The sequence below is a fragment of the Sphaerodactylus townsendi genome, linkage group LG15, assembly GCF_021028975.2.
Source record: "Sphaerodactylus townsendi isolate TG3544 linkage group LG15, MPM_Stown_v2.3, whole genome shotgun sequence".
In the NCBI taxonomy this organism is placed as follows: Eukaryota; Metazoa; Chordata; class Lepidosauria; order Squamata; family Sphaerodactylidae; genus Sphaerodactylus; species Sphaerodactylus townsendi.
In genome coordinates this window covers 22,482,378-22,494,344 of record NC_059439.1, presented here as the reverse complement: position 1 = coordinate 22,494,344, position 11,967 = coordinate 22,482,378, and the positions used below count along the sequence as shown (strand labels likewise).

The 11,967-nt window shown below is 41.4% G+C and overlaps 2 protein-coding genes across 2 annotated transcripts; both read right to left on the bottom strand.

The window, feature by feature from the left end:
* Window positions 1-2,820: 2,820 nt before the first annotated feature.
* Window positions 2,821-7,049, bottom strand: LOC125444093 (olfactory receptor 14A16-like). Its single transcript, XM_048516531.1, has 2 exons — window positions 6,956-7,049; window positions 2,821-3,817 (listed from the first exon to the last, which is right to left on the bottom strand). Exon 2 carries the CDS (start codon window positions 3,796-3,798, stop codon window positions 2,821-2,823), a length of 978 nt encoding a protein of 325 aa, XP_048372488.1. The 5' UTR covers window positions 3,799-3,817; window positions 6,956-7,049.
* Window positions 7,050-10,027: 2,978 nt separating this feature from the next.
* Window positions 10,028-10,960, bottom strand: LOC125444092 (olfactory receptor 14A16-like). Its single transcript, XM_048516530.1, has one exon. It carries the CDS (start codon window positions 10,958-10,960, stop codon window positions 10,028-10,030), a length of 933 nt encoding a protein of 310 aa, XP_048372487.1.
* Between the last annotated feature and the right edge of the window lie 1,007 nt (window positions 10,961-11,967).

Here is an 11,967-nt window from a genome sequence, read left to right as displayed (position 1 = left end):
AGCAATGCGAGAGGCAGGCTGGGTAGGGATCTTTTAAGACTATGTATACCAGTAACGGCTTGAAATGTATCTGCAGAGAATTCACAAAAGACCAAATTGCGGTTTAAATATTTTTATATAAATTTTGGTTGCAAACAATCACACAGTGAGACATTAAAGCACATACACACAGTTCCTAAGTATATAAATAGGGAGGAAAAGATAGGTTTTGGATGATACAATAGGAGTTGGGGAAGCAGGGGACTTATGCGTTACCTAAATCTGCAGAGAAGTTCTGGAAGAAGGCAGGGATTCCTATGCCAGCATGGAGGGTGGGGGCCAGCATTGAGAGCCAGCATTGAGAACATGAACCAGCAGCAGGAGGTGGCTAGCTAGCCAGCTAGCACTAAAGAACCAGCATTAAGAACGTGGAACTTGGGGTGCCCTGTATTTTTATACCCCTGTGAGTAGTTTGGGGCGAGAGCTATTAAGTTTCTATTTCTGTAAGTTTCTATTCCTGGATTTTCTGGGTTTCCATGCTGGGATTTCAGAGCTGAGCTAATTAGCAGCTCTATCTATTGTTTCTACTTCCCGGGACATGTGCGGAATGAGCCACAGTATCAGGAAGTTCTAAAAGCAGCTTAGCGAGGTGTGGTGTTCAGGAGATTTGAAGATTCCATTATGTCAATGGAACATTCTGGTAGGGTGAGATAATCAAAAGATGCATGTCCTTGTTATGAGACGTCCAGATAATTGCCTGGAGTAACTCATAGATTAAACAGGCTGTTTTGCCTTAGGCTTGCTCTTGGCTGGGACACTCTGCTATCCACCAATACAAACATGGAAACTGGCATTTTGCAGCACATGGTATGAGAAATCACATGAACTTCAATATTTTATGAGGCAGGGGATGAAGGCCAGGGTTACACTACCCAACGAGTCTTATTCCCCAATGGGGACCAAAGAAGCTTATTTACATTAATCTCTTCTTCTTTTTATCTGTGAAACCACTATGGAGAAAGATTAGGCTGCAAATATGTGATGGGTCCAAAATCACCCAGTGAGCTTTCCACAGCAAAATGAGGTTTTGAGCCTGGTTTTCTCAGACCTTGTTTGAAGCTGTAACTGCTACACTATACTGGATTTCATAGGGTGGGTGCTAATGAGCCATAGCCAATGGGCATTACGCCAGTGGATGAGCCATAGCCATCTTGACTCAAGCCAGGGATGCAACTTGGGGGGGGGTGAGGTGTTTGGCTGCCAGCCTCTTCCCACCCTACCCCAGGAGTGAGGAACTGAAGCATTGTATTTCCTGCTTCCTCCTCCTCCCTATGTTTCCCCCCACCCCTGAAGCCTGTGCCTCATACCTTCCTCTGTGCCACCACCAGCCACCTGCAGCTGCCTCTCTCCCCAGGTTGACATCCCAAGGGGAGGATGCAGCAGTGAGCTGGGCTGCTGCTGCAGAACTCAACATCTAGATCCGTGGTGGTGAACCTTTGGCACTCCAGATGATATGGACTACAATTCCCATCAGCCGCTGCCAGCATGACCAAGTGGCCATTTGGCCATGCTGGCTGGGGCTGATGGGAATTGTAGTCCATAACATCTGGAGTGCCAAAGGTTCGCCACCACTGATCTAGGTGGTAGATGGAGGGGCACACAGATGTGCCTATCTCACACATTGCTGGCAACCTCCTGGTAACACCGGACCTCCCACCTGCCTGTATTAAAAGTATTTATATCCAGGCTATAGGCTACAATAAAACCAAATACAGTACAATGAAACCATCGATACAATTTTTTTTAAAAATTACTAAAATGTCAATGTCATTTCTTTTGGTCTCCCGTATTTTTCTTACTGTTGTTTATTGTTATTTTGTTCTTTCTAAGAATTTATACAATTGATATGTAATTATTACATCATTTTTAAACATACACAATTGCTCCACAACTGATACATAAATCAAACTAAAGGATTGGTAAAATGCTAAAGGAAAGGGCAGCTAAACAAAACAGGAAGTGGTGCAAAAAAATTTTTAAGCGCATAGATTTACTCCTCCTAAGGAAAAAAAATACGATCAACTCTTGGGATGGAAACATATTGCTACAAGGAAAAACATTCCCAAAACAAAACATAGGGGGGAAATGTGAAATTAAAAGAGAAAAAAACCCATAGAATTTGGTGGCAAGATGCCTTGCTAATAATTCATGGGGGGAAGGCCATAATGAGAAAAGGTCTATTAAAAAAAAGTCTCAGATTCTAATTCATTTTGTTCAAATACGAAATATTCCAAATTGTATACAGCCATTCTCATACATTTATACATATCTAATAAGATGTTACACATCAGTAAGGATATCTGGGGGTGATCTGGCTGAGATATCTATTGTTCCATTGATTCAGGATTGGTTCAGCTGATCTGGCTAGCAAGGCAGGTGTCCTCTACCTCCCTCAGTGTTCCATGTGCATCCCTCCCAAAAGTGTGCACTTGGTGGAAAAGGATGACCATCCCAGATTTAGGAGAGTACCATTCTTTTTCAATAGATATGAACACATAACTTATTCAAAATCAGTATTGTAGGTTGTGTTTATAAATAGACAGAGTGAAGCCACTTTCAGATTTTGATGGACAGCCTATCTATTAATATATATTGTATTGTGAAAACCCCAACGCTCCGCATCACATTTTGAAAACTCAGAAGTATATGCTGGGGAGAAAGGGAAACCAAAGATTTCTACATCTGATGGGATCTTCTGAAGTGCTTAAAAAATCACCCTACTATTTCTTGTGTATTGTGTCTGACCCCGCCCCAGAAATATTTGATGAAGGATATTCAGTCTCATTTTTGTCGAAAAGCTTTGCTAGCAATTATTTTAGAAAGATGCCCACAATCAGAGATTTTCAACAATGCGGTCTTGATTTCTTTGTTTCTCATGCTATAAATGAATGGATTGAGCAAGGGAGGAACTACAGCATAAATTATTGCAGAAATAATATTCAGGTCAGATGAAGTGTAACTCTGAGGCCTCAAATAGGCAAACATGCCAGTAAAGATGAGCAAAGAAACGACAGTGAGGTGGGGAAGGCATGTGGAGATGGCCTTTTTCTGACCATGGACAGAAGGGATTTTGAGCACTGCTTCAAAAATCCGCACATAGCTGACAGTGATGTAGATGAAGCATCCTAATGCCAGGCAAGAGCCCCATAAAAGCAAACCAACTTCCACCAGATACAGGTTTGAGCAGGAGAGTTTTAGCATCTGTGGTATTTCACAGAAGAACTGATCAATCATGTTGGAGCAAAAGGTGATGGTAAATGTTCCTCCAGTGTGTAACGCACCATAGAGTATACCAGCAATCCATGCACTGGCTGCCATTTGAATACAGGCTCCTCTGTGCATAACTATCTCATATTGCAATGGATTGCAGATAGCCACATACCGATCATGTGCCATTATTGTCAAGATGGACAGATCTGACCCTACAAAAAAAAAGAGGAAAAAAACTTGAGCTACACATCCTGAGTAAGAAATTGACCTGCTGTTCATGAGGGAATTGGCCATGGCTTTGGGTACCATGACAGACACTGCGCCAAGGTCCAGAATAGCTAAGTTCATGAGAAAGAAATACATGGGGGTTTGCAGATGATGATCCAGGGCTACAGCAAGGATGATGAGAAGGTTGCCAGTCACTGCAGTCAAGTATATGGTGAGGAACACAAAGAAATATAAGATCTGTGTTTCTCGGATGTCCGAAAATTCCAGGAGCAGAAATCCAGATGTGGAGGTAAGATTGGCTATTTTGCTTCCAATATGCATTAGCAGGTTACCTGTAGGGCTAGATAGAGAAAGAGTTTTAGAGGACACTCCTTAGCAGATCCGCCTAGAATCCAACTCTGCTCTACTTAGTGCAGATTTCTTCTGGTTGCACAGTTATGAAATATCAGTGAATAGTTCATCAAGATACCTTGCTTGAGTATCTTCACCACATAGCTAGTGTTGTGTTGAACGAGCAAAGTACGGAATTGTTAGCACAAAGGTCCACTGTATGGCTGATCCAGCATCTCACTGGTTGCATGCACAAGTGAGATCTCTGAGACATAAGCTTTTACACCCTCCATGCCCAAAGAGTCTGGAAATGTGATCTGGAATGGTTCCAGAACTCACAGAAAGACTCATGTCCTACTTTTGCTTGCATATGTATTCACAGTGGGGAGCTTTCTGAACCCTTATCCAGCTCCACAAGTAAAAGCTGTTGCTGCATTATTGAATCATAGAATCATAGAGTTAGAAGAGATCTTAAGGGCCATCAAGTCCAATCACCTGCCATTCCCGATGACACAATCAAAGCATTCCCAAAATATGTTCATCCAGCCTCTGTTTAAAAATCTCCAACGAAGGAGACTTCATAACTCTCTGAGGCAGTGAATTCCACTGTCGAAAAGCCCTGATGGTCCAGCTTATCAATATTCTTCTTAAAGTGCGGTGCCCAGAACTGAACACAGTATTCTAGGTGAGGTCTGGCCAATGAAGAGTGGAGTGGTACAATTACTTCCCCCGATCTAGACACTATACTCTTATTGATGCATCCCGGAATTGCATTGGCTTTCTTGACTACCATATCATACTGATGATGGTACATGTTCAGTTTGTGGTCTACTAAGACTCCCAGCTCCCTTTCACATGTAGTGTTGTCAAGCCAGGTGTCACCCATTCTATATCTGAGCATTTCATTTTTTTCTGCCTAAGAATCTTATGTTTATCTCAATTGCAATTCATGTTGTTAATTTTGGCTCAGCTCTCTAATCTGCTCAGATCATTTTGAATCCTTCCCCTGTCCTCCAGGGTATTAGCTACCCCTCCTAATTTAGTATCATCTGCAAATTTGATTAATATGTCCTCTTTGCATTATCAAAGTCACTGATAAAAAATATTGAATAGCCAGGATAGATTCCTGTGGCACTCCACTACATCTCTCCAGGATGAAAAGGAGCCATTGATGAGTACCCTTTGTGTTCGGCCAGTTACAAATCCATCCAACAGTTGCATTGTTTAGTCCACATCTTTCTAGCTCATTCACAAGAATATCATGGGGCATCTTATCAAAGGCCTTACTAAAATCAAGGTATATTGCATCCATAGTATTCCCTTCATTAACCATTGACAGCTCTCCCTCCTTTCTGCCAACACATTAACATGGTGATCAGTTATTTGGAAACCATCCCTGTCAGACTGGAGAAGCAAAATGGGACACTAGGGACCCCACTTTTTAGCTTACTTGTTCTGAATTAAGATTTGCAAACTGTATATGGAACTAATATGACAACACAATCCTGGAAAGCTTTTATTTTATTTTAATTTATTTATTATTTGAATTTATAAACCGCCCAATCCCTGGGGGGCTCTGGGCGGTGTACAACATTATATACACTATAACAAGGGTCACAATGGTGACCAAATACACTAAAATCCATTAAAACCATTAAAACCATTAAAACCATTAAAACCATTTAAGCAGCGGACAAAAACAGTTACAACAACAATGATGTGGTAGTGTATTTAATTACCGGTCTTGGACATGTGTAAATTTCTTTACTCAACCAGGCTAATGTCTGTGAATGCTGCCTCTTCTTTTAGAATTTCCAAATGATCAGTTTCACCCCAAATGAAATCAGGCATCTACAGTCACCAAGAGAAGCAGACTTTAATGCATTGTCAACCACCCAACCTAGTCCTCTGCCTTCTTAGTATTACCTTAGTCTGGTAACTGGTTGGTTTCTCATTTCCAGGAAGACTCTCAAGCACCCCTTGGAAGCTTTAACCCAAACAGGACTTTTCCAGCTCCATATTCTAATACAAGTGGTCAGTAGAACCAGTGAAATTAAAAAGGCTGTTTTCTCTAGCCATTCATAATCAGGCACCCTTGGGAACCAAGAGCAGACTCTGTCTTCCCCAAAGATCATCGCTCACTCACGATCTTCCAAGAATCTGGGTAACCCCCACCCCTCTAATTGGAAAGAAAAGAACATGTTTTCTCCTCTTTAGACAACACTAACCATTCCTTTCAGGTTTATTCTGCAATTCAGCTACGAAGTCTTAAATATGTTCTCTCTCCACTTTATTCTGAGCAAACCTGTATGTTTTGAAAGCCCTTTGCCTCTTTTCCATTTTTGGAAGTCAAATTACCAAGCTTGATTGATATGGCTATAGATCAGTGGTGGCGAACCTATGGCACGGGTGCCAGAGGTGGCACTCAGAGCCCTCTCTTTGGGCACTCACAAACAGAGTTCATCATGTGGGGGGGGGAAATCACCCCCCCACACACACACACTCATCTAGGTTGGCCTGGGCTGCTGGGCTCGATTATTAGCATTAAACCTAAGACCTAGTTTTGGGGAAGCAGTGTAGGTAACCCTGTTAAGCGTTGTTAAACCCCACTGATTTTCATGGGAAGAATTAAAGTGTGATCCTTTACCTGGGAGTAAGCTCAGTTGCTGGCAATGGGGCTTGCTTCTGAGTAAACCCTCCTAGGGTCGTGATGCACCCGTTCGAAGAGTTGCACGGTTGCTTCAAAGCAAAGCCACCCTCTACCACCAAGCTTACTCCCGAGTAATGCACGCCTCATAGCCAACCATTTTTTCTAAACTAAAACCTCAGTATTCAGGTTAAATTGCCGTGTTGGCAGTTTGCGATAAATAAGTGGGTTTTGGGTTGCAGTTTGGGCACTCGGTCTCGAAAAGGTTCGCCATCACTGATATAGATCCCATGAATAAGAAATAAGAAGTCTGGCACTGTGGGAACTAGACCAGTTTCTGTAAATGTTAATTTAATATTTTTCAAAAGATTTGGGATGCATGGAACACGTCCAGATAATATAATGATAGATTGTTAAATACTGGAAATAATCTCTCTGAATTTTTCTGTAATCATTCTACACTCACACACTAAATTCCCAATATAAAACATGAACAAGTACCTTGAAGTGCTCTTTCTTCTCCAGTGCTTTCACCGTCTCAGTTTTTACTGTAGCATCAAGACATCAAATATTATATCTTCATTCTTGATGTGGATTTGGACTAATGAATATATCTCATTAATTACATGAGACAAAAGAGAGAGGGTCAGTTCTGGTTCCTGCTTCAGCTGCTTAAATCCAAGTATCCATTTGCTCATGCCATTCCAGAGAGGTTTTGCTACCATGTATTCTCTTAATTTCTGTCCAATCATAATCAAAAAGGCTATGGGAATGAGGCAGAACTTAAGGTGTGATCTGTTCTTGGCAACCGAGTCCCAAGAGCTCACCTCACAAAAGTGCCAATCAATGCCAAAGTTTTTTCCCCCTCTGCTGTATTATCGCTTCCAATTTTTGTAACTGGCCTAAATGGGCTATTAGTGCAGCATGGCTGTGCATGAAGCAAGAACAAATAAATCTTATCAAGAACTAAGTCTGTCATGGTATTCCATTATGTCAGGACAAACCCAAGTGAAAGATCCCACAACAGTTTTGAAAATAGGCTTACAATTCTAAATTTTAAGCTGAACTCTCTCTCTCTCTCTCTCTCTCTCTCTCTCTCTCTCTCTCTCTCGTGTTTGTGTGTGTGTTTTATTTGGACATTTTTTGCTTCCTGTAAGACTACCTAGAAGCCTGTGCCCCCCATATGCATCTGTTGCCACCATCAGTCACCTGCAGCTGCCTCTCTCCCCAGGTTGGTGCAGGAGTGAGCTAGGCTGCCACCGGAGGACTCAGCATCTAGGTGGTAGCTGGAGGTGCACACAGATGTGCCTGTCTCACACATTGCTGGCTCCCTCCTGGATTCACCTGTCCTCCTACCTGCCTGTATTAAAAGTATTTATAGCCCACCCTTCTATAGTCTTATTCAAGGCAGCTTGCAAAATGCAATAAAATGCAATAAAACCAAGAATAATGAAACCAAATAAAATACAATAAAATCATACCATAAAACTGGAAAAAACCTAAAATGTCCATGTCATTTCTTTTAGTCTCCCATATTTCAGTCTCCCATATTTTCCTTATTGTTGTTTATTATTTTGTTCTTTTTATGGAATTTATGCAATTGAGATGCAAGTATTAAATCATTTTATTACATAAACACACACTATTATTACACAACTGATATGCAAATAAAATGGAATGATTGGTACAGTTTTAAAGGAAAGAGCAACTAAACAAAACATGAGCAAAAAAATGTTTTTGAAGCCTTATAGATTTACCTTCCTAAGGAAAAAAAATATGATCAACACTTGGGATGGTGAAACTGAATGTGTAAGAAGGAAAAAACGGCACTAGAGTCAACTGGGTCATAATTGTGAAAGGGGACAGGGCACAGAGAGAGCACCAAAGCGGGGAGCATGCGTGCCCTGGGCCAGCTGAGTAGCTGAGCCACACCCAGCCCTGATCGCATGATGTGCATGTGTGAAAAGGGTGGAGCGCGCTCCCTATATATTAGGCAGCACACGGTTGCTCTGGCCTCTTTTGATGCATGGAGCAAAACTGACCCACCCACCCTCCCTAAATTTAAGGGTTGGGTAGGCTACTTTATTCATTGCAGCCCTGGTGATTTGGGCGAGGGTCACATCCCTGTGAGGAGGCTGAGCTTAAGTGATGGACCTACTCGTGGTAGGGGGCCTCCTTAAGAGACTTGAGGTGGGGCAGGCTCATGGGCATGCCGCGGAGGCATCTGCAAGTTGAGCCTGACACCCCAGCAGTTAGGGGCCACAAAGGGTGCCTGCCCCAATGGCCATATACCTCTCTGTCCTCCCCAATAGGGGTTGGGGTTGGTGCCAGAGTCAGCCAGGGGTGCTGACCAGCCGCAAAATGGATGTGCTCCTCTTGATGCCCAGCTTCTGTTAAGGACGTTATTAATAAAAAGGGCTGCAGCCCATTCGATTCCAAGATGTGTCCAGTAGTTATTTACCAGATAAGCATCTGCACATCTAAACGCAGAATCAGTTGTCACATTACAATGTATGAGGCCCATGCACAACGGGAAGATGAGAGCAAATGAAGTACCAGGCTTCCCAGATCATCCAAGAGTTGAGTCCAGATCTTAGTTTCCAATGGTTTTTTCCCCCTAATTGGAAATAGAGCTGGCTTGTAAGTAAGGGCTCAACCCTGCCTGCATACACTTTTTCTTAAGCCAGAAAGGCCTCCTTGAAGAGGTACTTGCATCAATTTGGAGTTGCTGAAGAAGTATTCTGAGCCCATGTAGCTCTGAAGTTATGAAAACAAACCCCAACAGGGCCTTTCTGACTCAGGACAAAAAGTTGTAGGGAAGGCAGGAGACCCACCCCACCCCTAGAAAAATAACTTCTGCAGGCTTTAATAATTACATTTCCCTCAGCTGCAGTGTAGCTGCAGGAAAAGTGAATTGGGTCTGAAAATCCAACCTTAACCAAATTTTCAAATCTGCCCTCGTAAAAGCTTGTAATGCCTTGATATTACCCAATATTCTGTATGGTTCTCAGATCTAGTTTCAGGGACCAGTAGAGCAACTCCAATTAACCTCTTTTTTTCATAAGTTACTGGCCCTCCTGTTATGCATGGCTTCGGATGTAATAATTAATTATATTCTGTACACCGTGGGAAAAAGTTACCTGGTTTAAACACAGGAGAAGCAAGCTAAATAGCCAAGGAACACAGGAAGGAAGGAAGGAAGGAAGGTAGCGAAGGAAGGAAGGGAAGGAAGGGAAGGGAAGGAAGGAAGGAAGCGAAAGGAAGGGAAGGAAGGAAATAGGAAGGAAGAAAGCGCAAGAAAGAAAGAAAGAAAGAAAGAAAGAAAGAAAGAAAGAAAGAAAGAAAGAAAGAAAGCTAGAAAGAAAGAAAGAAAGAAAGAAAGAAAGAAAGAAAGAAAGAAAGAAAGAAAGAAAGAAAGAAAGAAAGAAAGAAAGCTGAACAAGATCAATGAGATTCAGTTGCAATCAATGTTTCTTATATACAGCAATGTTTACAAGTCAAGGTTGAAAAACATTTGAGACAAACATAAAGATGAAGTAGACTGTACAGTCCCAATGTCATGGAATAGTTTTGTTAGTGATTACAGAAATGCTCAGAACTGAACAATTTCAACAAAGCACATTTCATTGCTTTGTTTCTCATGGTATAGATGAATGGATTGAGCAATGGAGGGAGTATAGTATAGATTACTGAGAATACGATATCAAGATCAGATGATGTGTTAGCAGGGGGCTTTCCATAAGCAAACAATGCAGTGAAAAGAAGCAGAGATACAACGGTGAGGTGAGGAATGCAAGTGGAGAGGGCTTTTTTCTGACCCTTCACTGAAGGGATTCTGAGTAAGGTTGCAAAGATGTTGACGTAAGTTAAAACAATGAAGGTAAAGCATCCCACGGCTATGACAAAGCTAAAAATAAGTAGGCCAATTTCAACCAGATAAAAGTCAGAGCAAGACAGCTTCAGTAACTGTGGGATTTCACAGAAGAACTGATTGATGATATTGGAGCAGAAGGTGTTGGCAAAAGTGCCACCAGTGTGCAATATGGCATAGAGGATGCCACTAATCCATGCTCCAACTGCCATCCGAATGCAAGCTCCTTTGTGCATAAGTGTCTCATATTGAAATGGATTGCAAATAGCAACATAGCGATCATGTGCCATTATAATTAGAAAGAAAAAATCAGAAGCAGCAAAAAGAAGATACATGAATACTTGAGCTGCACATCCAAAATAAGAAATGGACCTGCTGTTCATGATGGAATTGGTCATAGCCTTGGGTACAAGAGTAGAAATTAAGCCAAGGTCCACAGTAGCCAAGTTCACAAGGAAGAAGTACATGGGGGTATGCAAGTGATGGTCAAGGGCTACAGCTACAATAATGAGAAGATTACCAGTCAGTGCTGCCAAATACATTGCCACAAACACAAAGAAGTTTAAGATCTGTAGTTCTTGAATGTCTGAAAATCCCAAGAGCAAAAATTCAGAAACAGAGGTTAGGTTGTTCATTTGGCCTCTTTATTTTGCTGCGGGTTCCCTGTTGGTCAAAATAGAGAAGGCTGTATTAACAGTTAATCACTATTATTTTTTGTTCTTTGAATCCAGTTCCCCAGGTAATCCAGTGTTGAACCGGGATATAATGGAAATCCTTTAGAATTATCTAAACATTGTGAATAAGGACAAAATGAAGGGATGGTCAACTTTGGACATGCACCCCTTTCCAGTCTTTAGACTTGAACCGGATTTGACATTATCTAACATGGTAATGCTGAGTGTACATTGTATATGTATATAATATGTATATAACATGGTAATGCTGAGTGTACATATACTCTGCATGATTTGTTTGCTATAACTCTCTAAAACTTGTATTAGTGGCCCATGGGAAAGGACTCTGTGTTACAGGAAATATTGAATTTAAGCATCTGGCTTACCTCTCAAACTGCTAGACAAGGGATCCTTAAACCAGGTGAACTTGTGGTCACTTTTGAAATTGGAAGAATAAGTAGTATGCACCACCACAAAATATTGGGGTATTTGAAGTCGAGTATCATACTACAATGGAAGCAACTATTTTTAAATAGGTTCTCCCTGAAAATATAAAGGCTCTTCAGAAAACACATGAGTGGACAGCATGCTTAGGATCACCATACTACATCCCAGTGAACAGCATACCTCTCCACCTTTATCCCACCTCCATAAATAAAATGTTATTCCTTTTACGGTAATGCCATTTAGTGGTACAGTTAGGTCTTTCCAATATTCTTGAGCCTCAAATCAATGTCTCCCATAAACCTTTTCTTCAAAATCCCCTAAAAGTTTTAAACCGTTGAGAAAAAGGGAAAACAAAATGTGAAAGAAATTAAACCTTCTCCCCCTTCTGCAGCTCTCCATTATATTGATTTAAGAGGCAGGGAACACAGACCAATGTAAATATTACAAGCAATTCTCAAGCTTTCCATTCAAGTATCTCCTGTACCTAAAACTTTTCCATTGTAGAGTGAAATATGCTCTTT